Source organism: Bombyx mandarina, chromosome 09, assembly GCF_030267445.1.
Source record: "Bombyx mandarina strain Sakado chromosome 09, ASM3026744v2".
NCBI lineage: Eukaryota > Metazoa > Arthropoda > Insecta > Lepidoptera > Bombycidae > Bombyx > Bombyx mandarina.
The window spans coordinates 3582456-3609106 of NC_143216.1; the positions used below are offsets into that span (position 1 = coordinate 3582456).

A 26651-nucleotide genomic window follows, 5' to 3' on the forward strand; every position below is an offset into this window, starting at 1 on the left:
ATTTTTTGCTTGTTTATCATGCTTAGCAGCTTGAACACTTTCGATCATCGCTAGAAATTCTCAAACTAACTATATTTAATTTTCTAATGTTCAATCTGATAACACCTTCATTATTCCATAGACAATGGCTATTGCACAATCATGTTGCTGAACTCAGGACATTATTATTACTTTATTCCTATTATCAAATATTATTAACAATTTCAGTCCATGGCTCTATTGACATTTTGCATATAAATGTCCTCCCTGAATTTTTTTAATATTACGCAGGAACCCCAAAATTGCACGGAATAATAATAACGTAAACTGTACCAAGATACATTACCTACGTAACAATGAAATTCTTCTGAAATTCTTTCGACTTATATTAAGTATTAGTAATAGGTATTATTAGTAATAGTATAGTATTGATAATTGAAACATATTTTTAAGTTTGTTACTAATTCATTTATTTCTTAAAGTTTCAACAGTTATTCGATACTATGCAAACCATTTAATATACCATTCCACTGTGGCGTACATGTCATTACGAGCGGTTTCAGATTTCGGACTGAACTGGACTAACCTACATGAAAACGAACATTGAAAGCGTCTGGTTTTGACAAAGCGCTAATAAAAATAAGAGAATGAAGTCTTCGTAGTATATAGGTTAATACTCCCGATGAACTCTTATCAAGAGACACGTTTGTGTTAATTCGGTGCTATGGTAAAGTCGCGCAGTAAGGCGCGTCACAACCCTGCATGTGTATTTCTCCCGCAAACCAGCCATGCGTTCCGTGTAAAAGCGCGGCACAGCCAAAACAACAGAGACTTCGACTCATATTTTAATTTGGATGGCGGTATTCGTATTGGAATATGTATAGTCGCCAATGACCCGTCGATTCGTCTCCTATTTACAGATGTGAAACGATCATGCAATTTAATAAGTAAAACTCTTTTGAATTCCTATTTACGAAAATTAAGAGACAAGACAAGTAGTAGGCAGCGGCTTGACTCTGCCCCTGACATTACTGAAGTCCATGGGCGACGCCACTCACCATCAGGTGGACCGTATGCTTGTCTGCCTACAAAGGCAATAAAAAATGACAAAATTAACATGTCATATGCCTGCTTTATTAGCTTAACCCGATTATCAGTTGGGTTAACGAAAACCAACTCCAGCGATATTAAGGATGCCAATCGTGGTTACAATATAGTGTTTTTTAAATACTATATTTAAATACTAGTATTTAAAAAACACTATATTGTATTGTTACCAAAATAGCGTATGTTTAACTTAGCTGAACGAGTTCATTGTGTACCAAAAAGAACAATAATCAGGAAATAATATCTTGCAGCCGAATTGAAAGGATTCTTTATGACTCGGGACGACTCAAGCTGCCTGGCTTGCTTTTAAATGAGGATGCAAAAATGGAACTAATAGCATCACGATTTCGAGAGCAGCCCAGTTGGATTTCATTAGATTCTTTCTAGTATTGTATTAGTATCTAACGACGGAGGAAGCTGTAGCTGAAAACGAATCCTTAAAAAAAATTGTCCTCGTTCTTAACGAAAGTAAAAAAATAAGAGTCATTTGCGAATTGCCAACAAAACGCGTAACGTTCAAGGATCCATTGCAAAGACAGATTTTGAACACATTTCCTGAAAGCTTACGGCTGGGTGATTGACTGACTGTATATTCGTGAAGAGTATCTCCAAAACATACGACGTACAAAGGAATGCAATATTCGCAATTTTCGTCCTAAAGCTACGAGCCTTATTTAAGGGGAAAATATACAGTTACAGGGACGGATTAAGATAATACACGAAATATATGTATGACGGATAGAGGCTGTTTCTGTGGTATGTTTAATTTTGGAACGAAGTTCCTTATAGGACGATGCGGAGGGTTACCTGAATCGGGAAAAAACGTCCGTAACGTAAGATTTTTATTTAAAATGATGACGTCGGCGTCGGTGACGCTGTTCTCTTCATCATCATCATTACCTTCCATAGTGACGGTTATAAAGACTCACCTTTCCAACGAATTCTATTTATAGCATTCCAAGTGTACAGCGGAAAAAAAATTGATCCAATTTTTTGAATATACACTTGTTTACATTATAATTTTTTATTTGATAAAAGCACATTTAACAACTTCAATCCCCACCTGACACGTGTACTTGCGTAAATTGCTGCTGTAACTTTTACGGCTCGTCCTAACCGGGATCGTGAGCAATCAATCTTTACTACCACAATTATAAGCTATTGAACTTGATTGATTGATTTCGTTGTTTGAACCGAAGCATCATACGAAATTAATTAAATTTTATCACGATAGTAAATTTGCGAAATTTCTTATATTAAAACGATTTAATAATTGAAACTTCGAAATTTTAAATGTGGAACATCACTAAAATTGCCTAACAGTTGAGAAAATTGAAAGGGATCATGAAAGGATTAATTAAAATTCGGAAATAACAAACAATTACGCAATGCATGGACACTTCCTTCGAATTAAGCAGTGAAACAATCATGTTCGGAATCAACAAATGGAATTCCATAGAGCGCGCAAAATAACTCGATAGACCGACACCTGAATGTGATGTTTGATGTTCAGATATACCGGACATACACAAACTTACCACAAAAATGTCGTTAGCGCGATTCAGGCATCTGTCAAATACCTTCTGTACTGTGTTAGCGACAGACAAGGCATCTGTCAAATACCTTCTGTACTGTGCTAGCAACAGATAGTTAGATTATTATAGTTTTCAAAACATTCGATGGTTCTTAGAAAAATGTTCAGATATCAAACGATACGCACGAGACGTCAGTCGCCGCATATATCGTTGATTCAAAATGATTCATTTCACTTTATGTTTCATTGAAATTCTTATTAATAATAAAGTCGAAACGAAATCTAACCATCGTTTCCAAGAACAACCACAATCTTGAGAAACACCGATAAAACAAACTCAATGGGGATTTCTTTTTCCATATTTTTAAAATAAATTTAAAATACGTACAAAATGCTTCGAAATTTTTTGTTAAAATGACAATATCACATGTTCAATTATTATGCCAATATAGTCTCGTTTATGTCTATCGCTTGCAAAAATCAAAGATACTATAAGTATATTAGACCTTCGTAATCATCTAAGTTGGCCCAATGTCTCGTAAGCTAATCGTAGAGCGATCAAGTCATCAGCACAGTAAGTCCTCAAAATCAATGATGTTAAAAAGTATTGAAAAAGGTTGGCCCTATGCCTTCTAAACCTATCTAACCGCCAAGTCGTCAGTAGATTGATCCCTCAAAATCAACAACACTGAAAAGTATTGGAAAACGTTGGTCCAATGTCCCCTAACCCAATCATTCAGCCACCAAGTGACGACTTCTACAATAATCCCTCCAAAACAAAGACACAAAAAAGTATTTAAAAAGTTGGCCCAATGACTCAAAAGCCATCCATCCAGCTAGCAAGTCGTGAGCGCATTAATCCGCATGTGTACAGCTTTAAGCGTATGCTTAATATGGTCGTGTTACGACGCTCACGTACCAATTCAATAAGTGACGGCATTCGATCTATTGAAATAGAACGACTCGGGAGCTGAGAGGGTTTTGACATAGGGCTGACACGACCCTGTCTGTATCAATCTTAAATGAAGCCTTTTAATGTCATATTGTTGACACCCTGACAACACACGATTAGGTTGACAATACAATTGAGACTCCAACCACATAATGAAAGGTGAACGGTGATATTCATCTGGCGTCATGTCTGTGGTTTCTTTATTGTTAACTCATTCAGTCATATCTAGGTATACCCAGTCTTGCCATAAATATATACAAATTTAATCTATATATTATATAAAAATGAATTTTTGTTCGTTAGTCTCGGTAAAACTTGTGAACGGCTACACCGATTTGGCTATTTTTTATTTTGAATTATTTGTGGAAGTTCAGGGAAGGTTTAAAAGGTAGATAAATATGAAAATACTCGGAATTAAATAAAAATTACAATTTTGTTTTTCCTTGGATGTGTCCCCAGTCGGACGGATTCCTTTTGTTTGTTTTAAGTTTATTTTATACAAAATAGGTAAAAAAAAAGGTTTTTTATTTATCGATTAAGGCACTACGAAGTTTGCCGGGTCAGCTAGTACGCAAGAAAAAATAGTTTAAAACGGTTAGTTTTATTCGAGACAAATATTCTTTGACGCGTTGCTGCTTCGAAAGTCGATGCCCACTGAATGTCTCACCGGAATTTCTCAGTGGGACGCGTTTCCGATCCGGTGGTAGATTCTGTGAAGCACTGGTCTTGCTCGGATTAGTGTTAGCAACGTCATCAGGTTTGAGCCACGTGAGCTCACCTACTAATTCGGCGAATCTAGAATAACCCCTCTAGGTTACTAGAATAGTTTGAGAAAAAAAGTAAGTCAATGAGCCGCAAAATGACATCCAAAATGCGACACTAACAAGACAAAAATTAATATCTCTAGGATTTACTGCGACTAGAATACGTCTGAAGGTTCCATGTGTATGCTTTTTTCAATGTTATGTGGTTAACGGAACATGGTCGGATATTATGATAACACATGCCAGTCTTAGCTCTATTATACCAATACGATCTATACTGTTTTTTTAATTCTTTTTGCCATTAATATCTCAATACAAAATTGTTAGCTAGATGCATTATCAGACAGGATTTGATGTTACGGGCGCAGAGTAACACTAAAAATAATATTGACGACATTTTATTTTAAACTTGTCATTGACACTAAATTTGCTGATTCAAACCGATGTACATGAAGTTTAATAAATTAAAAAGGTAACTTAATATTAAAAAGTACACATTTAAATCGTTTCACGATTCTCCAAAATACCTGGAGTTATTTTTACTAAAACCCTTATTTAACGGGTTCTTGCAGTCTGTAAATAGAAGGATAGTATCGATTACTGTGAGTAAATACAGTTATTTTGCATTAATAAACCACGAGCGATTCCGATACTGTGGAGCAATTTTAAATAAAAGACGATTCTTGTTTTTAATAATATTTTACTACCAATAACGTAGACAGACGGAAAAAGAGAGCAAAAGGAGAAAGAGAGAGAGAGAGAGAGAGAGAGAGAGAGAGAGAGAAGAGTATGGTTTATTTATGCCAAAATAATATTATAAACAAAACAAATACAAAACAATAAAAAACAAAAGTTACAATGGAGGGTTTTAGCCGAGAGATCTCTTCAACAAACCATCAGATGTAAAGAGAATTAACGAAAGATATCAAATAAAGCGTACATAATTTTTGAAGAAAAAGGAGAAATAATAACGTATTATTGATTGCTATCAATATCTATGAAATCTTATATGTTCATTTTTTTTTATACATTTGCATATTTTTTGGTTTTCTTACAAAGTTAATTCTCCTTTTTGAGTACTGTTGTATATTACTTCATCAAAGAACGGATGCCCACGTTTTTGTGTTTAACATCTAGAACCAAAAGGCAGGCCCACCTGCCGAGCATCAATATAATTAAAAGTGTCCAGACACTTTCTGGACACTTTTAATTATATTTATACTTGGATTAAGGGCATAAAAAAACAACACTTTTTTTACGGAGACAATAATATAGTAAACTTCATGTAGTCCATACTGGTGGTAGGATCTCTTTTGAGTCCGCAAGGGTAAGTACCACCACCCTGCCTATTTCTGCCGTGAAGCAGTAATGCGTTTCGGTTTGAAGGGTGGGACAGCCGTTGTAACTATACTGAGACCTTAGAACGTATATCTCAAGGTGGGTGGCGCATTTATCTTATAGATTTCTATGGGCTCCAGTAACCACTTAACACCAGGTGGGATGTGAGCTCGTCCACCTATCTAAGCAAAAAAATAAATAAAAAAGTCCAAAGCTGTTAAGAATATACATATATAATTTGCATTGCATAAATAATATTTTGTTTTCAACTGTTTATTTTTACTGGTTCAATAACTGCTTCAATCGATGGACATATAAAAACAATATATTTCAATATGAATTAATTAAATAAATTTAACGAGTCAACCCTTACATTGCATCTAGAGAATAAAACACACTTCAAAGAAACATCTCGTTATTAGATCCTTCGGGTATTAAACGTAACAATATAACAATACATCGACTTCGACAACAAGAATGATAGTTCTCGTATAAATAAAGAACCAACCAATACCGGGCTAGGGACGAGGCAAGTTATCCATTTCGAGCGCTGATCGAGTGGGGAGACGAACGAGATGAAATGACTGGACGTGACGTTCTGGGTTCGGACATATTCGGGATTATTCGGGTTTCTTTTTTATTGCTTATATTGGTGGACGAGCTCACAGACCACCTGTTGTTAAGTGGTTACTGGAGCCCATAGACATCTACAACGTAAATGCGCCACCCTCCTTGAGATATAAGTTCTAAGTTCTCAAGTTTAGTTACAACGGCTGCCCCACCCTTCAAACCGAAATGCATTACTGCTTCACGGCAGAAATAGGCGGGGCGGTGGTACCTACCCGTGCGGACTCAAAAGAGGTCCTACCACCAGTAAATTATGACGAATATCGTAGGGAGAATCTTTACTGTACAACTACTTCTAATTTTAAATTTGAAGTCGTCGTAGCCTAAAGCACAAGACGCCCGGTGCATTCCTATCAAGCTTGATAAGAATGCACCGGGCGTCTTATCTATAGCTCAGGATAACTTCATAGCATACATACATAGAGAGAGAAAGAGAAGAAGAATATATTTTATTGCACACCAAAACACAATTTACATTAAAAACAGTCAAAAAACAGATACATTTGTATAATAGGCGGTACATACTATACGTTACATATCTCATTAGCAACAGAGAAATGTGTATAATTTCAATTCACAGATATCAGTAGTAGCAAGATGTGTTCCCGCTTATTTTTATAGTTGTCTATAGTTTAATTCAATTAGTCCCAGCGATTACAGGAGGTAATTAACCCCATTACATGAATACTGAAAAATACTGCGTCCAATTTGACACATAAGATCAGTCTTAATTGTAATCTTTGGAATAATGATCATTAATCAAATTCGTTACTAAAGCTTAAGCTGTTCGGTATAACAATAAACAATTGATATATCAACTTCTTGTCTAAGCATTGGGAGCTTTAGTAATCTTTAAACACCAAATGACCCGTGAAAGTTTTGTCTCATCGTACATTACGCGGTGACAATCACAAAATGGCATGACTATTCAACTTACCGCACTTACATACAAACATTTTTCACGTAAACTGTTCGCGATCAAATTTAAATCACGTTGCAAACTCGAATGCATTTCGCTCATACAAAATTCATTATAACATAAACAAGAATCTTACTTGTCGTAATTGAGCGCGCAAAGACGTTGAAATCGACAAAACTGCGGCGTTAAACTTCTCGGAGCACCTCGGTTCTTCTGAGAAGTTCTCGGGAACTCAAACATAAGTGTTATGTGTGATGAAACTAAATATATTACGCGTTACATGCACGGAACCTTGTGTTGAGAAACATAAAGATACATATGTACAAGAAATCCGTAAGCAGCTATTTTGTTTGTCGGCATTTCGGCACGTTACACTTTTGCAATGGCTGAATCGATTCGACTTTGAAATTCATAGCCCGTGAAATTCACATCTTAAATCAGTGTCAGGTAAATAAACACTGTTTAATCAGGACAGCGGCTCACAAAATCCTAATGAAAAATGTATGTGTGTGCAAATCACACACGGTACAAGTGAAACTTATAAAATATAAAAATAATCGCAAGGGTCAACCACTCCGCAGTGCAATGGAGCAGCCGCACCCTGGGGAACCGCCTGCATGATCACGGTATCCCGACGCCAGATAGGTATGATTTAGCAAGAGAAATACGAGAACGCTTATAAACTGTGTAACATCTCGTCACCGTGATTCAGGAATTGTTGAATTTACGTGAGGCGACATCTGTTGAGAACAAACTAAATATAAATAAAATAAACATGGCGCATAACGGAAGAAATTAAGATGGCGCGTAACCGAAAAACGTTACATTACGTTTTTTCCTCCCTACGTCGATAAATAAGTTTCACTTCAAAAACTGCATTTAATATTATGTACCTTCATAAACACTTGCTATATAATTTAAATAACATATTGATTATCATATAAGCAACCACCTAACAATAGGACTAGTTGGACCGTCAATATCCCGCCTTACGCACACACTCGATCCTCTCAGTAATTAATTTAGCTATTATGTAAATGTTCATATGCTAACAGAACGTATTTTACTTACTAAGCATTAGATAATTAATTTGTATATAAATAGGCAAAGACGAAACATCCAATTACCATTTTTGTTTGTATTTGTTTTTTGTTCATTATTATAGAAAAGCTTTAATGTTGCCTATTTTGAACACCATGTTCTTAGCTCGGTATGTATGTATGTATGTATGTGTGTATGTTTGTGTTTATGTAACGGAATCTTTGAACGAAAGTCGGCGAGTTCAAAACGTCCGTTTCAGATGAAAAGCGCTTCTAGAAGCAATAACAATACAATAATATTATTATTATAAATTTGCTCTAATATCTAATAACATCTTCTACATATTTATTTACATTTTTTTGTATTTTTTAACTACCTATTAAATCAAGTACATTTGTGATTGCGAGGAACATTTCTTGTTTTTAATATCGTCCACACAATGGGAAGTGCATAGGTTATTTGATCATCGTGATTAAGGATCGTGGGTTCGATTCCCATATCGGATCAAACATTCGTGTCATGAACGGTTTTGTTTGCGTTTTTGTCTGGACGTTTATTGTCTATATATGTATATATTTAAACGTATATAAGTATGTGTGTCAGTCTCTGGTACCAATAACACAGGGAATCCTAATTTGGGGCGGATGACTGTGCATGATTTGTTCCCAGTTATTTTTATATTATTAATTTATTAGTTGAAGTCGGCGTGGCCTAAAGGATAAGACGTCCGGTGTATTCGTATCTAGCGATGCACCGGTGTTTAAATCCTGCAGGCGGGTACCAATTTTTCTAATGAAATACGTACTAAACTAATGTTCATAATTAACTTCCACGGTGAAGGAATAACATCGTGTGATAAAAATAAAAATCAAAAACAAAATTATAATTTGCGTAATTACTAGTGGTAGGACCTCTTATGAGTCCACACAGGTAGGTACCACCACCCTGCCTATTTCTGCCGTGCAGCAGTAATGCGTTTCCGCTTGAAGGGTGGAGCAGCCGTTGTAACTATGCTGAGACCTACATAAGGTGGGTGGCGGCATTTACGTTGTAAATGTCTATGGCCCCCGGTAACCACTTAACACCAGGTGGGCTGTGAGTTCGTCCACCAGTAAAAGCAATGAAAAAAATTATTAATCCGCCCCATAACCTGCCCTCGGAGTACACACAGAGATATTCCAGATACTTGATCCTGCCACATTCATTCGATACGCCTCCAGCAGATAATATTAGTCAATTACGCTTCAACTCGATGCTTGTAATTGCCTTTCCAAAAGAGTTAAAAATTCGTATGTTCGCACTTGACTCACCGATATAGCAAATGTCTTAGCACAAAAGCAGTAAGCAGACCACGTTTGCTCGTATACTCATCTATCGCGGAGGAATAAAAAGAATGAAGTAGGTCACAACATGAAAACAGCCGCTACCTTGATTACGTTGGAATAATGTCCTTGCTATTAAATTTAAAAAGGAGTGCAATTTACACGGGTGAAACAAGCTGGAAGATCTAATAAATTTAAATTCCGAGCTGAAAAAAATGATTTCGTAAACAAAAACTCACTATACGGTACACGGCCAGTACCATTTTTAAAAAAAAGACATTTTTTAATAGGCAAATTAGCCATTACCGTACGTAAAGTAATTGTGAATAAAAAAAAACTACTACGTTGTTAACACTACTAAACATTTCGCTTCTAGCCTGCCCTTTTTTTAATTTTATCTGATTTGAATCTACTTAAGTATGTTTAAAAGTTAACTAGCTATACAGTAGCCCTCCTCCCGGGCCTGAGCGTAATCTGTTACGCAGACGACACGTTGGTCGTGGCCCGGGGAGGGAGTTTTGCTGAGTCTGCCCGTCTTGCCACCGCTGGGGTGGCGCATGTCGTCGGCAAAATCAGGAGATTGGGCCTCGACGTGGCGCTCAGTAAATCCGAGGCCATGTGGTTTCACAGGCCCCGGAGAGTGCCACCTGTCGATGCCCATATCGTGGTTGGAGGCGTCCGTATCGGGGTCGGGGTGCAGCTGAAGTATCTCGGCCTCATTCTGGACAGTCGTTGGACCTTCCGTGCTCACTTTCAGAACCTGGTCCCTCGTTTGTTGGGGGTGGCCGGCGCGTTAAGCCGGCTTCTGCCCAACATCGGGGGCCTGACCAGGTGACGCGCCGTCTCTATACAGGAGTGGTGCGATCAATGGCCCTATACGGGGCGCCCGTGTGGGGCCAGTCCCTGGCCGTGGGGGTGGCGAGGCTGCTGCAAAAGCCGCAACGCACCATCGCGATCAGGGTCATTCGTGGTTATCGCACCATCTCCTTCGAGGCGGCGTGTGTACTGGCTGGGACGCCGCCTTGGGTTCTGGAAGCGGAGGCGCTCGCCGCTGACTATCAGTGGCGGGCTGACCTTCGTGCCCGGGGCATGGCGCGTCCCAGCCCCAGTGTGGTCAGAGCGCGGAGGGCCCAATCTCGGCGGTCCGTGCTGGAATCATGGTCCAGGCGGCTGGCCGATCCTTCGGCTGGTCGTAGGACCGTCGAGGCGATTCGCCCAGTCCTTGTGGATTGGGTGAATCGTGACAGAGGACGCCTCACTTTCCGGCTCACGCAGGTTCTCACTGGGCATGGTTGCTTCGGTGAGTTCCTGCACCGGATCAGAGCCGAGCCGACGGCAGAGTGCCACCATTGTGATTGCGACTTGGACACGGCAGAGCATACGCTCGTCGCCTGCCCCGCATGGGAGGGGTGGCGCCGTGTCCTCGTCGCAAAAATAGGAAACGACTTGTCGTTGCCGAGTGTTGTGGCATCGATGCTCGGCGACGACGAGTCGTGGAAGGCGATGCTCGACTTCTGCGAGTGCACCATCTCGCAGAAGGAGGCGGCGGGGCGCGTTAGAGACGCGCAAGCCCGCCGCCGTCGAGCGGGGGCCAGGGAGGCGGATATCGCCCAAGCCCTGGCCCTCTAAGTGTTTCGGGTCCACCTCATATGTCGGTCTGGGGACCGGCGAGGGGGACCTAAGAAGACGTCGTGCAAGCTGCTCTGCACGCGTTTTACGCAAGAGCATCCGGGTGATGGAAGGCCGGCTATCCTCGACCCACGCTGGTTCTGACCCAGCGGGGTATTCCGTAGGATAGCTCACTCTAACCGGCGCCATCTAGGCGGGCTCCGGATAGCCTGCCGACCCAGACGGCTGGTGGTCGCACATCTCCAGAAAGGAAGATTCCATGGATTTGAATGGATTCCATTCCATTGTCGATAGGGATCGTGTAGTAGGCAAAAGACCTTGAGGTCGATCTCCCACGCCCTGGGTTGACCAGCACTACAAAAGCCACCGCAGTACAATGCGCTCGCAATGTCAACAGCCGCCTCCAATGGAGGAATATCGCTGAACGTGCGGCTGCCTTGGAAGCGAGTGGTGACGACGAGACGCAACCTTGTCCATCGACAGCCACGACTACTCTGCCAAGAGGAACCGACTAGATAGAAGTAGAATTCCAAATTCAAAAACGGAATTCCAATCTTAAAAATAAGCTAACAATACCTTTACCCGGAAAAAACTTCGTTGGTTGAAAGAAGTTTCTCGAAAGAAAAAAAAACAAACAGCGTAGCGTCCTAGTGTGAATGAAGGTTTGGTGTCGTACGAATGTGTGTATTATGGAGATTCAGCACCTACCAAGGAAAATTCTATTTTATTGACCGGTCACATGTGAAGAAGTTTGGTCAACTTCTTTCTATCTTTAAGTGTGTTTCATGTTCGTTCATAATGTTATAGCGTAATCTTATTTATTACGTTCACATAGTTAATACATATTTATTAACAAAAAAAACAATCAATAGTCAACCGGCAACAAAACAACGCAAGCAAATAAAATGTTTTTTTTCATAATTAAAACGATGGGCAGTATTTGTCGAAAACCATAATAAATAAATAAATTATAGTACTTATTACATAAAATCGATTACTATGGATAATGTCAATCGCTGTAGTTTGGCTGTAGCGTGACCAACGGTTAGCTCACCGCTTAATTTCACCACAAATGACGTCACTCGTGAAGAAATTGCGAAATTCAGTCGAGTTTTACCTTATTGTCTTAAACGGACAAACGAACCCACCCACCGTACTAGCCGGCTACAAGACTTTGGTCTCAATAGATAACACAAGAAAATATTCCGATCCGAAATTAATCATTAATACTGTGAGGTTTATTGGGAGATAAAAGAAGAGGCGTGTGCGTTGCGTTGTTTGTTGCGTGTTGTCCTCCATAAACCTCATCGGAGCGGTCAATTAAACATTACTTATAATTACATGTTTATTCGCGTCAGCGACCGCGGTGGATCGTTGTACGTTAACCACTGACTGACTAACGTTTTTTTTTCTTTTCCTACCTTAGCTGATAGCCTTGAGAAGCTATTGAGCGGAACCTTAACTAGTAGGTGAGCTCAGTGACTTTGCTGCCGGGCGCCGCCGAAAAGGGTCTCACCTACAATGAGGTGATGGCCCGGGCGCGCGCAGCCGTAAACCTGACAGAAATCGGGGCAGAGGAAGGTCTACGCTTCCGGCATACCGCCAATGGGGCGAAGCTGCTGGAATGTCCCGGTGCCGATAGTTCTGGCATCGCGGACAAACTAGTGGCGACGCTCCGCGTGGCGTTGCCGGAGGAAGAGGTGCGCGTGCACAGGCCAGTGAGGATGGCCGAGATTAGGGTCACCGGCCTGGACGACTGCGCCACCAAGGAGGAGGTGGCAGCCGCAATAGCCGCCCAGGGGGGATGTGCCCCGGAAAGCGTGACCATGGGCGAACTTCGCTCATTGTACTCCGGGGCCAGGTCGGCGTGGGCGCGCTGCCCTGTGGAGGCGGCCACTTCTTTGGCCACCCCTCCACCGGGAAGATCGACGGGGGATCCGGGGAGACTGCGCGTGGGCTGGATAGCAGCCCACGTGCGTCTCCAAGAACCACGTGCCTGGCGATGCCTCCGATGCTTCAGCACGGGGCACGGCCTCGCTAGGTGCACCAGCTCGGTTGACCGCAGCGGTCTGTGCTTCCGTTGCGGTCAACCGGGCCACAAAGCCGCGTCCTGCACGGTCGCCCCGCACTGCGCTCTGTGCGCTGCGGCCGGGCGCAGGGCAAACCACCGGGCGGGAGGCAAGGCATGTTTCCCGTCCGGTGATAACACCGAACGAAACCGGCGCCGGAAATCAAAGCGCCGGCAAAAGAGAAGGTTGGCCAGAGGAGCACTGGCCGACGTTGTAATCCCCGTTGCGGCGCCGGTGCCGGAGAGCGGGGGCAGCGGTGAAGGGGAGGGGGTGATGGATGTGGTCCAACAGTAATGGACCGCACCTATCGCTTCCTCCAAGGAAACCTGAACCACTCCGCCAGAGCTCAGGACATGCTGTCTCAGAGCATGGCGGAGTGGTCAATAGATGTGGCTGTGGTCGCCGAGCCGTACTTCGTTCCCCCGGCAAATGATTGCTGGTTTGGGGACGATGGCGGCCTGGCGGCCATAGTCATAAGAAGAGACGCGGCGATCCCCCCCCTGGCGATGGTGACCAGGGGCCAAGGGTTCGTCGCAGTGCAGCTGGAAGGGACCGTCGTGATCGGGGCATACTTCTCTCCGAACAGGCCTACCGTCGAGTTCGGGCATTTCCTGGGCGGGATCGGGGCGATTGCTCGCCGCCTCGCTCCTCGCCCAGTGATTCTCGCGGGGGACCTCAATGCGAAGTCTGTCGCATGGGGCTCCCCCCGCTCGGACGCTCGGGGTAGGCTACTGGAGAGGTGGGCGAACGCGGCCGGCCTCTGTTTGTTGAATAGAGGGTCGGTTGCGACGTGCGTGCGGTGGCAGGGCGAGTCCATTGTGGACGTTACTTTTGCGAGCCCGGCCATCGGGCGCCGTATCCGCGACTGGAGGGTTTTGGAGGGGGCGGAGACGCTGTCAGATCACCGATATATTCGGTTTGATCTCTCCGCCCGCTCTGCAGTCGCGGACGCCCACGGGGACTACCCACATGGTGCGCCCCGGTCATTCCCCAGGTGGGCATTGAAGCGCCTGAATAAGGCGCTACTGATGGAAGCCTCTACGGTGGCGGCGTGGACGCCCATGCGTCCATATCCGGTTGAGGTCGAGGGCGAAGCGGGGTGGTTCCGGGACACGATGCGACGCATCTGCGACGTATCGATGCCCCGGATCAGCCCTCGGCCTCCCAATCGCCAGGTGTACTGGTGGTCGCCCGAAATCGCGCAACTCCGCGTGGAGTGCGTTCGGGCGAGGCGCGAGTGCGCCAGGCATCGCCGCCGTCGCTTGCCGCGGCGCAACGATCCGGTTGCGTTCGCGGTGGTGGAGGCCCGGCTGTACGGCACATTTCGCGTCGCGCAGAGGGCTTTGCAGCTGGCCATCAGAAGAGCCAAGAACCAACACATGGAGGGTCTCTTGGAGACGCTGGATGAGGATCCGTGGAGGCGACCCTATCATATGGTGCGCAATAAAATGCGCCCATGGGCCCCCCCAATCACGGAGCGTCTCCAGCCTCAGCAGTTGCGGGACATCGTCTCGGCGCTGTTCCCGCAGGAGCGGGAGGGATTTGTCGCTCCCGCTATGGACGTCCCGTCGGAAAACGGCGGCGACGCCCCTGCTGAGGTGCCCCACATAACGGGGGCGGAGCTCCATGTGGCCGTGCGTAAAATGTGCGCGAAGGACACTGCGCCCGGCCCGGACGGCGTCCATGGCCGGGTTTGGGCCTTGGCTCTTAGTGCCCTGGGGGACCGACTCTTGAGGCTTTACAACTCCTGCCTCGAGTCGGGACGGTTTCCTTCATCGTGGAGGACGGGCAGACTCGTGCTGTTGAGAAAGGAGGGGCGCCCGGCGGATACTGCCGCCGGGTACCGTCCCATCGTGTTGCTGGATGAGGTGGGCAAGCTGCTGGAACGCATTCTGGCGGCCCGCATCATTCAGCATCTGGTCGGGGTGGGACCCGATCTGTCGGCGGAGCAGTATGGCTTTCGAGAGGGCCGCTCAACGGTGGACGCGATCCTTCGCGTACGGGCTCTCTCGGAAGAAGCCGTCTCCAGGGGTGGGGTGGCCTTGGCGGTGTCGCTCGACATCGCCAATGCGTTTAACACCCTGCCCTGGTCCGTGATAGGGGGGGCACTGGAAAGACACGGAGTGCCTCTCTACCTTCGCCGACTGGTGGGTTCCTACTTGGAGGACAGATCGGTCACGTGTACCGGACACGGTGGGATCGTGCACAGGTTCCCAGTCGTGCGCGGTGTTCCACAGGGGTCGGTGCTCGGCCCCCTTTTGTGGAATATCGGGTATGACTGGGTACTGAGGGGTGCCCTCCTCCCGGGCCTAAGCGTAATCTGTTACGCAGACGACACGCTGGTCGTGGCCCGGGGGGGGAGTTTTGCTGAGTCTGCTCGTCTTGCCACCGCTGGGGTGGCGCATGTCGTCGGCAAAATCAGGAGACTGGGCCTCGACGTGGCGCTCAGTAAATCCGAGGCCATGTGGTTCCACAGGCCCCGGAGAGTGCCACCTGTCGATGCCCATATCATGGTTGGAGGCGTCCGTATCGAGGTCGGGGTGCAGTTGAAGTACCTCGGCCTCATTCTGGACAGTCGTTGGACCTTCCGTGCTCACTTTCAGAACCTGGTCCCTCGTTTGTTGGGGGTGGCCGGCGCGTTAAGCCGGCTTCTGCCCAACGTGGGGGGGCCTGACCAGGTGACGCGCCGTCTCTATACGTGGGTGGTGCGATCAATGGCCCTATACGGGGCGCCCGTGTGGGGCCAGTCCCTGGCCGTGGGGGTAGCGAAGCTGCTGCAACGGCCGCAACGCACCATCGCGGTCAGGGTCATCCGTGGCTATCGCACCATCTCCTTCGAGGCGGCGTGTGTACTGGCTGGGACGCCGCCTTGGGTCCTGGAGGCGGAGGCGCTCGCCGCTGACTATCAGTGGCGGGCTTACCTTCGTGCCCGGGGCATGGCACGTCCCAGCCCCAGTGTGGTCAGAGCGCGGAGGGTCCAATCTCGGCGGTCCGTGCTGGAGTCATGGTCCAGACGGCTGGCCGATCCTTCGGCTGGTCGTAGGACCGTCGAGGCGATTCGCCCGGTTCTTGTGAACTGGGTGAATCGTGACAGAGGACGCCTCACTTTCCGGCTCACGCAGGTGCTCACTGGGCATGGTTGCTTCGGTGAGTTCCTGCACCGGATCGGAGCCGAGCCGACGGCAGAGTGCCACCATTGTGGTTGCGACTTGGACACGGCGGAGCACACGCTCGTCGCCTGCCCCGCATGGGAGGGGTGGCGCCGTGTCCTCGTCGCAAAAATAGGAAACGACTTGTCGTTGCCGAGTGTTGTGGCATCGATGCTCGGTGACGACGAGTCGTGGAAGGCGATGCTCGACTTCTGCGAGTGCACCATCTCGCAGAAGGAGGCGGCGGGGCGCGTGAGAGACGCACAGGCCCGCCGTCGTCGAGCGGGGGCCAGGGAGGCGGATTTCGCCCAAGCCCTGGCCCTCTAAGTGTTTCGGGTCTCCCTCACATGTCGGCCTGGGGACCGGCGAAGGGGGCCTAAGAAGACGACGTGCAAGCTGCTCTGCACGCGTTTTATGCATGAGCATCCGGGTGATGGAAGGCCGGCTATCCTCAACCCACGCTGGTTCTGACCCAGCGGGGTATTCCGTAGGATAGACCATTCTAACCGGTGCCATCTAGGCAGGCTTCGGATAGCCTGCCGACCGAGAGGGCTGGTGGTCGTGGCGCCGACGACCGCCAGTCCGGCGTCCCGAGGGGGAGGGTGATGGGAGAGATGTGCTCCGCACTAAACGCTTCACTTTCCCCCCCTTGCCTTTTCATGAGTTTTGTCTCATGCGAGGTTTGGACGTTGGTTGTTGAGAGACAGGAGGTTTTAGTCGGTTCGACTCCGACATGCCCCGCCCTCCATCCCCAGTGAAGGGCGGAAGTCCGGCGATTTCCTCCTGACAAAAAAAAAAAAAAAAAAGTAGGTGAGCTCACGGGGCTCAAACCTGACGACGTTGCTAACACGAACCCTAGCAAGAGCCGTGCTTCGCAGAATCTACCACCGGATCGGAAACGCGACACACTGAGAAGATCCGGCGAGGAACTCAGTGCGTTGTGTCTGAGGGTTAATTTACTCGTCGAGCCCTTCATCACCAGCGACGGGTTCGACGAGAACGGTGACCGTTGCTTGAGGTACCTAAAAGCACCGTTAGTGGATCGGGAGGATCCGAAATGACATATTTCGGGCGACGTCGACTGCTTTCCATTCTTTCCGCGGGATCGGGAATGTAGTTACCGGCGGGCACGATGAGAGGGTTCTCGTGTCGTGCCGCTTTATTGAAGTGGTGACTAACGTATGTTGCTCATTACTATAAATGCATAGTAAGCAGTTAAGCGGGGCGGGGTATCATTCCCCTACAATACTAACTAAATTATCTAAATTTCCCCATTTGTCTTACTAAATCACACGAGCAGTTACTAAAGCCGCAATTGAACCAATAGAAGCACATATCAAACACTCAACTTCAATAATAATAAAAACATTCGAATTTATTACGTACAATAACACCGACAAAAGACCTTTTCAATTTACATAAAACATACGTAAATTACAACACGCGGCACCGAGTACCGAGACATGACAAATGCTTTGTTACATTTCAATGAGGCCGTCTCAAGTCCCCTCATCAATCGTCAAAGTTTGGACTTCCTAGCACGCGTCTCCCGAAGTGAGGGTACCTCACGATTTTTTGCAGTAAATTAGCGTCTTGGGACCGACGATTCGCTGTTATAGATCGATTACATAGCAATTACGTTCAATGTGTAAATCAGCGTTTAAGTCAGATCAAAGATTTGTTTTCATTGATTAGAATTCACTTTTATCTGTGCGTTTTAAGCATATGCTTGTTTTAGAGAAAAATATAGGACAAACTTAAGGTCTCAAGTTTAACATTGGACGTTTTCTATAACTGTGAGCTAGATTGATTACTTATTTTACGTTAAGTCGGACTGTCTTTCACTTATCAGTATTAAAATAAAAAGTTTTTTTTTTTTCATTTTTAGACGAGACTTACAAGGTCTCCCTTGCAACTTTGAGCGATCAAGTTTTTCTATCGGATTATAGGTTGTGTGACTACCGGGATTTTAACGGAGAATTAGGAATCGATTTCGGAAAAGGAGCCAAGAAAACGGTTATGATATCCAAGGAAGGCATCAGCCACGTTCATGCCTTAGTAGGTGGCGCAAGACAACATCCTTACTTAACGTACCATCGATAATGCTGATGATAATGCTCGATTGTCGATAATGCTCAGTAAAGATTATCGAATATTTAATTATTGTACTGTCATCGATCCTTGATAAGTGTCTTCTTCTGAGTCGGTCTCTTTATTACTGAAGATCGTGTCTAATCTATAATGTGGACCACTCGATGCACAATGCTTCCCCACGTCTTCCTGTCCTCGGCGGTCTTTATAGCCTCGGTTATTGGCAGGCCGGTGAGCGTCTCAACCAGATCAGACCAGCGGACAGGTGAGCGTCCGCGTGATCTTCTCCCGTCAACCTGACCAACTACCATCAGCTTCTACAAGTTATCGGGGCCTCTACGAGCGATGTGGCCGAAGTACGCGAGAATACGTTGGAAGCAGATAACGGACAGCCTTGTGGCAATACCGGGCTCCTTCAGAATGGACAGGTTGGTCCGGCGTGCTGTCCATGGAATTCGCAACATCCGTCTCCAACACCAATTTTCAAAATCGTCGATCTTTGCTCTCTCACTTCGTCTTATTGTCCAGGATTCGGCGCCATAAAGAAAAATTGAGAAAACCAATGTACGTACCAGCCTCACTTTCATAAGTGTACGGCATTTCGATTCTATCTAACGCTTTAAAGTTGGTGAAAATCACATTAAAAGATTCCTTAAACATAGATAGCAGGCTTAAGAAAGCGCCTAAAAAACTGCGCAATTCAATAGAGACTATGCTTTCAAAGCCAATTAATGTCATTTAAAAATCATTGAAGTTCGAACACGCCAAAATAAATTACTCGATTTATTGCAACTGAGACATTACGGCAGAAGCGTAGCGTACATATGTACATACATATAAACATTTCTAAATGAATACATTTGTGAAATTCCGAATCGAGTACTAAGAGTAGCAGCAAGTTCCATGGACCGTGTATCGTGTGATAATACGGGACAATTGACTAAATCGACTGCTTTGCATTTGACCACATACCGGCAAATTGTCACTCTCTTACAATGGACCCGGTTATATTATGTAATCACTTTTCACACGCTACCTATGTTTATGTATACAAGTGGTCCCTCTGTAGTCGAAATTCGACTAAAATTGATTGAAATTATAAGTTTGAACATTATTATGGTTCTATTGTCAAAGACTATTACACTTCTATAATTACAGATTTCGTCAAGACTAGGCTATAGACAAATAATATTAAAGACAAACAATATTAATCTATTCTCAATTTGACCACAGACTTTCAACAATAACAAAAGTTTGACAACAAACACAGAGAATATGTGTATGTAACTAGTCAGGTCATAAGTATTGTCACACAGTAAAAACTTTTCTTTTAGAATGCTGGCCACAAAAAAGTTTATTGAATTCGAATTTCGAATTGTTCGTGAAAATAAAAATGTATACTTATAGAATTTTACTCATTTTTAAATATGGAGTGGACGCTTAAAGAAGACCGTGTTGCAGTTATTGCGTTGCATCGTTGCGGTTACGCGCCAATTCAAATTTTTAACATACTGAAAAATTTGAATATAACCAAAAGATTCGATTATCGTACCATCAAACGATACAATGAAGACTCTAGTGTAGATGACAGGTCAAGAAGTGGTCGCCCTCGGTCTGTTAGGACTCCAGCAGTGATAAAAGCTGTGAAGGCCCGAATTCAAAGAAATCCCAAACGTAAGCAGAAACTGTTGGCCCTTCAGATGGGGTTAAGCAGAACCACGGTGAAAAGGGTATTAAATGAAGACTTAGGGCTTCGGGCATATCGAAGAAAAACAGTACATCGTTTGAATGCTCGTCTAATGGACCTGAGACTGAAGAGATGCCGCGCTTTGTTGAAGCGGTACGCGGGAAAAAAATTATCGGGAAATTATTTTTTCGGATGAAAAATTTTTTACCGTAGAAGAGAGCTACAACAAACAAAATGATAAGGTGTACGCACACAGTAGTGAAGAAGCGAGCAACCGTATTCCGCGTGTCCAACGAGGTCATTTTCCATCCTCGCTCATGGTATGGTTGGGAGTTTCTTATTGGGGCTTAACAGAGGTACATTTTTGTGAGAAAGGTGTAAAAACGAATGCAGTTGTGTATCAAAATACAGTCCTGACGAACCTTGTGGAACCTGTTTCTCATACCATGTTCAATATCAGGCACTGGGTATTCCAACAAGATTCGGCGCCAGCTCATAGAGCGAAGAGCACACAAGATTGGCTGGCGGCGCGTGAAATCGACTTCATCCGGCACGAAGACTGGCCCTCCTCCAGTCCAGATTTGAATCCGTTAGATTACAAGATATGGCAACACTTGGAGGAAAAGGCGTGCTCAAAGCCTCATCCCAATTTGGAGTCACTCAAGACATCCTTGATTAAGGCAGCCGCCGATATTGACATGGACCTCGTTCGTGCTGCGATAAACGACTGGCCGCGCAGATTGAAGGCCTGTATTCAAAATCACGGAGGTCATTTTGAATAAACTTTAGTGTCATAAGAATCTATGTTTTGTTAAGTTCATTTTGGTATATGAATGGTTACATAATGAATAAACTTGTTTCAATTATTTTACATTAAACATGTGACAGAATTTATGACCTGACTAGGTATATGTTGTGTCAAATACATAAATACTAGTAGTAGTAAATAAATAGTGTGTGTAATGTTTTCTTTATTGATTTAATGAATATTCTTGCATAATTACAAAGAATATTAGTACTCTGCACTCCTTCTCTATAATAATTCTAATTCTCTACAATCTATATGTGTAAGAAATTTCATACTCCTCCGTCCGCGCAATTTTCGTAAAAAGGGGTACAAAGCTTCTGCTTCACGTATTAATATATAGATAAATAGACAAAGATAGAACATATTCAATTCTCCTCTTCTATTTGTCAATCGATTGTTTCTGTTTTCAAAATTGCAGACGTGTGACATTATTCTGGGTGAAATAAGTCAGTAGCCGTGGAAGTCGAACCATAAAACAATAATACACTATATGCACGTAATGTCCCTTTTAACTATTTTTATTGTTGTTGATAATTCTATTAATTGTTTTTCATGTCAAAAATACGCAGAAGTTTGTATTACACTGTACAAACGATTTATAAATAAAGATCTTATTCAAAAACTTGAGCTTGATAAAACATAACGAGTAGTATTCAGTGAAGATTTATCGCCATAGCAGGCGGTCCGAAAACACGGTGGGACCTCATCAAAACTTAACGCCGGCAAAATTACTAGAGAGAGACAGAGAGCAATCTTGTTATTGCGGTTTTAAAAGACAATCATTTTTAATGCGAAGCGACAGTTTTGGGGCTTCAAAGGTAATTTTTCAAAATGACCACAAATAAATTACTCTTTTCTGAGACTTGGTACTTGGAATGCAAAGTTAATTTTTTTGTCATTTTTTTTGCAATATTTAGACTAGATCAGATCCACTAAGCTTTAAGCTGACCTGTATACAGACACGATATCTATCAAACAAGGTGCAAAATCACTGCTCACGAGGTGTTCCGTAATTACGCACTATTCGTAATGACAGAACACTTAGAGATCACAATTCCGTCAACCACTTTTCGAACTTTCAATAATATTGTATTACAGCTTACTCCTCACTCCTTATCCCAGAATTCATAACTGATTCGCAGCAGAAATCAATATAATATTTACTCGTGTTGGTTGCATCCAATAAATACTTATACAAATAAATGAATCAAAAATTGAGTCGGATTTTTAGTCCACGTGCCTTAAATTTATAAAAAAAAAAATTATACCTGCCTCCAGTTTCTGGGCCTCAGTTCCTTGACCTTGCCATCAGGCATCAGGCAACATATGTACATTGCTCTTCTTATCCATTAGGACACGGACACCTCAACACTAGCTTACATCGATTAAGATCAAATAGAAAAGAACGGCATCTGGTTGGGTGGTGAATAGGTGCTTTTAGGTACCACAAGCACCGGTCACCATCCTCGTCGAACCCGTTGCTTGCGACGAAGCGCTCGACGAGCGAATTAACCCACAGACACAGCCCACTGAGTTTTGCCGGATCTTCTCAGTGGCTCGCGTTTCCGATCCGGTGGTAGATTCTGCGAAGCACTGCTCCTGCTAGGGCCAGTGCTAGCAACACTCCGGTTTGAGCCACGTGAGCTCACCTACATGTTAGGGCGAAGCTGAAATAGCCTCTCAAGGCTATCTGCATAGGTAGGGGAAAAAGGGGTGACATAGTGGTGATTTTCGGATGATCCATTACGTGCCTAGTCTTGCCGAATCTTCACATCTCGCCGTTAAAAATGTACTACGAGCACTATTCGAAATTCCCCAGAATTCGCATTTCAAGCCAAAATTAAAATATACAGTCTCGATTCACGACTGACGCCAGTGCGATACATTTCACATTACCATATCGCAAATTTAACATTTTTGGATAACGTGTGTAACAGGTGACAGGTGTTGTATTGTGTACCTTATTTTTTTATTCATAAATTAAGCGCCTCTTTCCCCTACCTGTTCACTGGTAGCCTAAGGGGTTATTCTAGCTTCTTTCGACGGCTATTCTGCAGAAACGCGATTGGATGACCTGAGGAGAATATGTGTGCATGCGGGCGGCGTGATCGAATACTACACTTGTATAGGTCATGACGGAACGTATGCAAGTTCTGTAGAGTGTCACCTTTTTACGAAGGTACAATTTACTTCACTTTCAGATCATGGGGTAGAGTCAACCGAGTAGGAACACTGTTCGGTCACGTCATCCGTTTGTCGAGGGAGCCGCCTAGGTACTTGGCCTTGATGCCCACGGTATGGGCTGGCCAAAGATTTAAATGGCGGAAATGGAGTTCTTCTTCTTTTTCTCCACTTTATCCCACTAGATGGGGTCAGCACAGCGAATTTTTCTATTCCCTTCTCTTCTATCAACCGCCATCTCAACACTCACTCCTCTCTCTCTACTATCGTCATACACAAACTCCATCCATGTCTTCTTCGGTTGACCTTTTTCCCCTCTACCTTGCACTACCAATTCCATACATCTCCTAGTCACATGCATCTTCTCTCTACACATGTTCATACCAGGCTAACCGTTGATGGCAGAGATGGCGGAAATTGAGTTACCGCGCCTAATTCTGGACAAGATACAGGGATTAAGTGGCTACCAACGCTGATCACAAGCACCTTAAGATATGAAGCTCAACTTTCCTTTGTACTGTTTCATATATCAAATCCTAAAGATAGTATTGCTCTGTAACAGAAGAGATAGGCAGAATAGTGGCTTATGAGGTTGGTAACGGCCATGCGAAATCTCTTAAGTTGAGCCCCTTGAGCTCACCTACCAGTCTGTGAGTAACTGAAATAGCCCCTTAAAGTACCAGGGATTAGGTTGGGAAAAAATCAGTTTCAGTCTACCGATTAACGTCACATTAACCGAGCCGATCGTCCGTTTCGTTTGAGTTGTGTGAAATTTCTAACTCCTAACCGATCTAAAAAAACGGCTTTGCAAATTGAATTGGATGTATTAGGGAGAACAATAATGAACCGAGTAAGAAATAAATGTGTTATTTTATTTATTTATTTTCGTATAATATTTTCTTCGGTTTTCGAGAACCGTAGACATTAAAACTGTTTTGATGGTTTAATTTCGAGTTTTTATTGGCATTATATTGTTTTTAACGTAACGAAGATTTTACAGATTTCATGGTCACGGACGACTAAAGTGTTGTTCGTCGACATTTGAATATTGCTCTGATTTTCATCAAAAAAGTAGTTTTAATTTGATATTTTATTGGTTTAGGTGAAATTTTAGATTCTGTCCTAAATGCTGTAGGTAGTTAATGGTCTGAAGAATGTGTTTAAGTCGTTTTGCCAGTTTACAAAGATTCCCAAATTTTCCAAACAAATAAATAGTACAAGAGTATCCGCTTATAGTCATCCAACAAATGATGGATTAATAAAACAAAAAATATAAGACGATATTTAGAATTCCAATTTTTTTTAGAAAAAAAAAACTAAAATTTAGAATCCTGAATTTCGCGGTCGCTCTCTCGTATTAACTGCAGTCTCCTTACTTTCATGCTTCGTTATTCACCTGAAACTTGGCGAACTACCCAATTAAGATGACTTGTTTCACGCAACAAGCAAACATATGTACGTTGCATAGTTGATTCGTAGTCTAACTATACGAAAATACTATAACAGTAAACGTGTTTTGAGTTTATCTGTGCTGTTTTGCATGTTAATCTGTGTGGCCTAGTGAACTATGTCTGAACCGGGACTTTTTGGCGGGAACGCGAGGAGTGAAGTTGTGTGATTTGTTTTATTTTGTCTATTTCGTGTTTCTTCGGGTTTAAATGTGTAATAATGGTTATTTATTAACTGTCTAATATCTGTAAAAGTGCACAAATGTGGGAAAATGAAACGATCCTGATCCTCCAAAAAGTTTCCTGAAAAAATCTTAGTAAATGACCACCATTTAACTGAGATTATATTTCATCCCATTTCATTTCATTTAATTTCATCCCAGTTGATAAATGTCTAAAATTAATCATCTTCATTTCATTTCACTCCATAATATAATTTTTCATAAAAATATGAATATAAATTAAAATAAGACATGACTTAAAGGTCTCAGTTACCAGGTCATAAAATCCCTTAAAAAAAAAGGCTAAGCCGAAGCCTTTTTGGCGGGAACGCGAGGAGTGAACTTGTGTGATTTGTTTTTTTTTTGTCTATTTAGTGTTCTTTTAGGTTTAAATGTGTAATAATGGTGGTTTATTAACTGTTTAATTATTAACTGTGAAAGCGCACAAATGTGGGAAAATGAAACGAAGCCGCTGGACGTAGTTTCCCTGATTCCTCCAAAAAGTCAACTGAAAAAGTCTTAGTAAATGACCACCATTTTAATGAGATTATATTATTATTTCATCCCATATCATCTCATCTCATTTCATGTGATTTCATTTAATTTCATTTCATAATATCAGTTTTCATCTGAACCAATTCGAATGTGTATCTCAGAGATGTACTCATTTATTTTACTTATGGTTTTTTGTTGATAATTAAACGTAGCTACATAAATAAAATTCAGTATCATATAGTTAAAATTCAATTCTTAAAAAAAAACAAATGATTACCTAAACAAAGGTATAATTAAGGAGTTTTTGAGTTATCAAGTGTTTTGCCCGAATAAATTTAAAGTTAGGGATTACTTTTTTTTTTATACGCTTTTATTAGCTTTAGACGTATGTATATTAGTATGTAACGGAATCTTTGAACATGATTTTGAAAAAAACAAATTATTACCTAAATAAAGGTATAATTAAGGAGTTTTTGAGTTATCAAGTGTTTTGCCCGAATAAATTTAAAGTTAGGGATTACTTTTTTTTTATACGCTTTTATTAGCTTCAGACGTATGTATATTAGTATGTAACGGAATCTTTGAACATGATTTTGACCCCCTTCAAAACGTCGGATTAACTCAAAATTTGATATACGTATTAAGGACCGATGACAATTCAATACTTAAAAAAAAAATTAAAAAATTCATAATCAACTATGACCTATGATCATACTCAACAAATGAAAAATAAATAATAATTTAAGAAAAGTAACAAAATACGCTTTTATAGAAAATCTAACTAAAACTAGAAAATCTATTTTAATAAATTTGAATTGCACCCCACGCTTTTTTTTACAATAAAATATTTTTTCCTTACACAATTTTTAATACAAATTAATTAAAATTTATTTTCTATTTTTTTATTGGATTTCCTATAAAAGCGTTATTTTGTTAGTTTTTTTCAAAACTATTATTTATTTTTTATTTTATATCGTAATCTAAACTCACCCTGGCAGGTCTTGTGACAGGTCGCGGATGGTCGACGAGCGGTGCAAGGGGTACCAAAGGGGCTGAAACCTTTTTGACTTTACGTGCTGCCGTTCCCGGCGTGCGGCTGCGACGAGGGGCTCCTTCTGTAACAATTTCATAACGCTAACAAAGAAATTCTTAATCGACTGACTGTTGCTTAGGTTTAGAGACCTAATATGTTCAAGGTATAGAAAACTAAAGAGTTTTAAAATACATACACATACATACATTTAAAATACAATATCTAACGAGTTTTTACTGGTGTTAAGACCTCTTGTG

General features: G+C 43.0%; 1 protein-coding gene across 1 annotated transcript in view; it reads right to left on the reverse strand.

The window, feature by feature from the left end:
- The window catches only part of LOC114240815 (EGFR adapter protein), a 316447-nt gene that overhangs the window by 287512 nt on the left and 2284 nt on the right, over window positions 1-26651 (reverse strand). Inside the window, exon 3 of the mRNA XM_089729671.1 lies at window positions 26352-26476. Coding sequence (XP_089585797.1) covers window positions 26352-26476 — 125 coding nt within the window. The remainder of the gene's footprint in view (window positions 1-26351; window positions 26477-26651) is intronic.